At 50.7% G+C, this 5,279-nt stretch overlaps 1 protein-coding gene across 1 annotated transcript in view; it reads right to left on the minus strand.

Moving 5' to 3' along the window:
• Nucleotides 1–1,363: 1,363 nt before the first annotated feature.
• Nucleotides 1,364–5,279, minus strand: part of GLUL (glutamate-ammonia ligase) — a 4,931-nt gene continuing 1,015 nt past the window's right edge. Inside the window, exons 2-6 of the mRNA XM_009576310.1 lie at nt 4,167–4,328; nt 3,742–3,888; nt 3,130–3,257; nt 2,754–2,953; nt 1,364–1,792 (exon numbers count right to left, since the gene is read on the minus strand). Coding sequence (XP_009574605.1) covers nt 1,474–1,792; nt 2,754–2,953; nt 3,130–3,257; nt 3,742–3,888; nt 4,167–4,328 — 956 coding nt within the window. The 3' untranslated portion in view covers nt 1,364–1,473. The remainder of the gene's footprint in view (nt 1,793–2,753; nt 2,954–3,129; nt 3,258–3,741; nt 3,889–4,166; nt 4,329–5,279) is intronic.

Below are 5,279 nucleotides of genomic sequence, written 5' to 3' on the forward strand. Positions count from 1 at the left end.
GCCTACCCACTACTCAGGGTCAAATTCCCTTCCAATGGTGAAGGCAACACACACAAGAGAAGCTGCCAGGATGAATCACAGAAAGGAGGCAGAAGTCAGAATTAAGGTTTTGTTCTTTTTTTCTTTTTTTATTATAAAAAAAAAAACTATTCGGAAGAAGTCCAAATGCAATGGAATATAACTGGCACCATCTAAGATACCCAAGTGTAAAATCCCGGAACGTTTGAACCCCCCGGCATGAACTGGGAGGTGCCAGGGCTGGCCGGGAGGGATGGGTGGCCTCTCCCTTCTCCTAGCCCCCATCGCAGCAGGCAGCCCGAGAGCCAGGACACAACAGTGACACCAACGGTCTCTGTAAAACCATTCAGTTTTAGAAACTAAGAACATTATGAAAAAAAAACATCTAAAACTTTTTTTTTTTTTTCCTTTATCAAAAGCCCTGCTTTAGTGACATGCTAGCCCCACTGAAAAGCTAAAAGACCCACAGCTCTGTCCAGAACATGGTTAAGTTGACCGGTCAACTCCTAGTTCAGGACACCTTCCTCCTGTTGATCTAACACGCTCGTAAGCGCGTCGCGGCTGCTCAAGTTACCGTGATAAATGCTTCTGCGGGCTTCCCGGGTCTGGGAACCACCTCCTGCAAACTCCACGCCATGCTGAAACAAATCTCATCCGAGTCTCCTCTACTGAGCCCTCCGAGCTCACCCTCAGTCCCGCCCGGAGGCCCTCCGACAGCATCCTCAGGAGCTCTGCCTGTTCTAGCCGGGTGAGTCATTGGAACGTCATCTCTCTTTTAAAAAAGAACACTTTTTTTTTTGTCATTTTTATATTTAAATAGAAAAATACTACTTCACTCTGTGTTATGAGCCAGAGACCAGTTGACTTCCAGTGACAGAACCAGGAGTTCTCCTCAACGCCCCTATGCTGAGCGCAATGCCAGAAGATTCCCAGAAACCTCAGGGTGGCCAGAGGGTGAAGATGTCCCCGTCACACCATACAGGCAGGAGCATGCGCGGCTCCATCACAGCTCCCGTCCTCCCTCCTCCGCAGAAGGGCACCAACCTTAGAGAACCGTGACCCTGCAGAGAGCCAGCGGTGGGGCTGACACCCCAAATTTGACTCCTGGGGGAGTCAGCTATAGTTTTAAGCTTTCCACCCACCTACTCGCTTTTTGTGTGTGCAGTCTGTCCCTGGAAGCCACTGGATCCCATCAGATGTACACATGAATTAGACAAAAAAAAAATAAAACAGTGGTTAAAAGTTCTCTAACACCCTCTCCTCCTCTTGTCTTCTGAAGAGTCAATGACAAACAGACATCGATAAAACTAAATTTGCCCTCCTCCCCACCTCAAGACAACAAGAGTTACTGAGACACAAAACGTGTTATCTTGTACCCTCGGGATTACATCTAGAAGGGAAGTTTAGGGGTGTGGGAAGTGTGGGGGGAAGGCGGTGTTTGTGGGCGCAGTCCGCTTAGTTCTTGTACTCAAAAGGCTCGTCTCCAGTTTCGTTGAGGAGACACGTGCGGACGAGGGCCTCTGTCACAGCGTAAGGATCACAGTTGGCGGAGGGCCGGCGGTCCTCGAAGTAGCCCTTCTTCTCGTGGCCCACGTTCCTGGGGATGCGGATGCTGGCGCCGCGGTTGGCCACGCCAGCGGAGAACTCGTGGATGTTGGATGTCTCGTGGAAACCCGTCAGGCGCCTGGCATTGTCCAGCCCCCCTTTGGGGTCGTAGGCACGGATGTGGTACTGGTGACGCTTGCTCAGCTTCTCGATGGCCTCTTCAATGTGCCTGCGAGGGGAGCGAGGAAGAAGGGAAGACGCAGTGAGTGGCTGATGGATGGTACGAGCATCCAAGTGACAGCAGATTCACTGCCGTCCCCAGGCCACTTCATGATGAAGCCTATGCCCTACAACCCACTTTCCTGATCATCTTGCCACAGGGCTTCTCTCCATTCCTACTTCTGACCCAGGCTGGTTCTTGGAAAAGGATCCCGGTGGCCTCAAAAGGTCCCTCAGGAGTGCTGTGTGTGGGACACCACCAGTTTGACCCGTGGCCAAATCCCACAGACACGTTGCCCTGGGGAACCTGCTCTCAGAGGGGAGATTCCTTAACACAGAAGTTTCTATTTGGGAAGCTCACACGGTCGCGGGTTGGCTCATTATCTCAGGGCATCACTAACATTAAGGCAAGAAAACGCAGCTGCCAGGAGGAATCCCTTCACACAGAGCTCCGCTGCAACCCAGTGCTGTAAGGTCCCTGCCTGCACATCAGTCCCATATGGGAACTCTGGGTTTACATTTCCAGGATCTTCTTGTTTAAGAAAACATGGCATTTGCTTCCACAGCCTGGCCTAGACAGAAGCAAATGGTCTTTCTCTTTTATCGTGGTTATAAACAAAAAAAGGCCTACGCTGAGTGAGTTTGTTTGTTTGCAGCATTGGCAGATGAAGAGCTGGACAGCTTGTTACGAATAGCTGCATCCCGGCCACCTGTGCTTCCCTCAGCACCGATGGAGCTGTACTGCTGGCTGAATTTCCCACCCAGCACCAAGAAGGGAGTATATCATTACACAAAAAACAAACAAACAAAAAAAAATCCAAAAACCCTGAACAAAAGTTCAAACGTAATGCCAAGCATCAGAGTGACATCTCCCACGTGGTCAAAAGCTCTGCGCAAAGCTCACTGCTACCAAGCAAGTCCAGCCTGCAGGCTAGCAAACAGATACGACTGGCCCATCTCAAAAAACTTACTTGAGACCTCCATCTTCCCTCATGTTCTTGGTGCTGAAGTTGGTGTGACAGCCAGCACCGTTCCAGTTCCCAGGGATGGGTTTGGGATCGAAGGACACAATGACACCAAAGTCTTCGCACACCCGATGGAGGATGAAGCGTGCAATCCAGAGGTGATCCCCCATCTCAATCCCTTCGCATGGTCCCACCTGGAACTCCCACTACAAGAAGGAGAAGTCACCGGCTCAGTGGTGCAGAGACACTCGCAATGAGACACTTCCCGCCTCCTTATGCTCTGATTGCCGATAAAACTACGTGGCTCAGAGCCAAAAGCTCCCGCTGGAGCCTGGGATTTTTCTGTACTATCTCATCCTACAAGGCACCTAAAACAATTTACCTGGGCTGGCATCACTTCTGCATTGGTTCCTCCAATTTTCACGCCAGCATAAAGGCACGCTCGGTAGTGAGCCTCCACAATGTCTCTGCCGTAGGCTTTGTCTGCCCCTACCCCGCAGTAGTACGGACCTGCAACGGCACAGGTGAACAGCAAGAGGAACATGAGCTTCCAGGAGGAAAAAAGGCTTAAATTCAGTGAAGACCAAGCACACACAGGGGAGAACTCTCCAAAGGCTTGGGATGTGTGGAAAAGCCCCAAAATCTGTTTTTCATGGAAGAACTAGCAGAGCAAAGCACTGACACAAAGCAAGTCCCTCCGAAAGTCTGAGCTTGTGCTCTGTCATGCTGGGCAAGAGTTTAAGTCACCTGCAGACTAACAAACCAAGCAGCAAATTTAGATGTGGCCAATCTTCATCTTAGCCCTTCTGTAACGATCTTGATTTCACGGGTTAGTTTTTGCCAATATCCTACTTGCTATTGTCCACCTTCAGTGCTAGAAACACCTCAAATCTTTCAGCCCGCCTGAAGCACTTAAGCTGCGTTGCATGGACTACAGTTAAACACGGCGTTAAGGACTCCTGGCTTGGTCCAGCACAGACTCCCGAGAGGTTACCTTGGGGTCCAGGGAAGCCGTTGGAAGGCCAGCCAAATGGATGTCCATCTGTCCCCAGAAGGGTGTACTCTTGCTCCATCCCAAACCAGGGGTGCTGGTTGGACACCATATCCATAATCCGCCTGCAGGTGTGTCGGAGATTTGTCTCTAGAATAGAAAAGCAACACGAGGCTTGTTAGCATCTCCACCTCCATTCCTCATTTCCACCTTATTTACAGTTTGAGTCCCAGAAGCGCTGGTGAAGAATCCCAGGACCAGCCCTTTCTCCACCACCAGCACTTTGTTTGCCTTTTACTTTCAGGGCAGGGTTTTTTTTTTTTTGCGTCATGCATGATGCTACGGGCATGAACAGCATTTAGCTAGGTCTCTCTTTCCCCTCCCCAGAAACACCACCTCCATCAGGAGAAGGGAAAAGGTCCATTCACCTGCAGACTGGCGGTTGTATTTGAAGACCTCGCAGAGGACTAGTTTATTGGGATCCTTGCGAAAAGGGTCCCGAAACATGGCAGCAGGTCGCAGGTACATGTCGCTGTTGGAGCCTTCAGCCTGGAAGGTGCTGGAGCCATCAAAATTCCACTCGGGGAGATCTGGAGCGGAGAGAGAAACAAGCCACGATGACGCAGGGTCCCCAGTCACCGGGAGGATGGGCTCTCTGCCACCCTCTAGTATTACAGAGGTGAAGATGCTTATAGAGAACAGGCCTACAATAGGTTTAATCGCAGCTCAGCTGATTTTGTTCCAAATGGGGGAAGCAAAAAAAACCAAATCAAAACAAAACCAAAAACATACCACCAACAAAAACCCACAACAAAACCAAAACAAGCAAAAAACAGGGGAGTGCAATTCCCCAGCCACCCTGGGAAACACAAGGAGCTGGGCTGCTGGCCAAGCCCAAGCAAACTGAGCAGCACTGAGGACGTTTCCCATGTCGCAACCACCACGGGGATGAGCAGAGCACCCAGTCTCCTCGCAGAGGTGGCTGGGCAAGCTGGGAGAGGGCAGAGCACGAGATACCTTCAAGCTGTAGGAACGAGGGGAGCCATGAAATACCCTTATCCGTGTTGCACGGCCTGGAGAAGGTGGGCAAGCAAATCACACGTAGATGGAGTCACACACTGAGGAGGAGTATGGCCAGCTTGGCCCCCTCGCCCACCCCTCCCGGCCGCACGCTGCCCTCCAGGTCAAAGCACAGCAGGGGCAGCAGTGAACTCCACCCGGGCAATGTTATCTCCTCCGTATCCTGGGGGGAAAGTGGGAGGATGGGAAGCAGAAAGATTTCAAAGGAGCTGTGCCAACCACTCCCTTAGAGGAAAAAGGGGAGAGGGGAAAAGAAAAAAAGAAAAAAAAAGAAAAAAAAGAGGTAGTTCTGCTCCATCACACACAGTATTTTCATTTCATAACTGTCTCCAGCCAGCACCATGGCAACCTGGGGAAAATCCTAATGCTATTATTGTGTAAGCTGGGACTGTTTGTTCTGAGGGACACAAGCTCTTAATTACACCGGATAGCTCCATTCTTTCCCCTCCACTTTCTTCTGC

Source organism: Fulmarus glacialis, unplaced genomic scaffold (assembly GCF_000690835.1).
Source record: "Fulmarus glacialis isolate BGI_N327 unplaced genomic scaffold, ASM69083v1 scaffold31434, whole genome shotgun sequence".
Classification (NCBI taxonomy): domain Eukaryota; kingdom Metazoa; phylum Chordata; class Aves; order Procellariiformes; family Procellariidae; genus Fulmarus; species Fulmarus glacialis.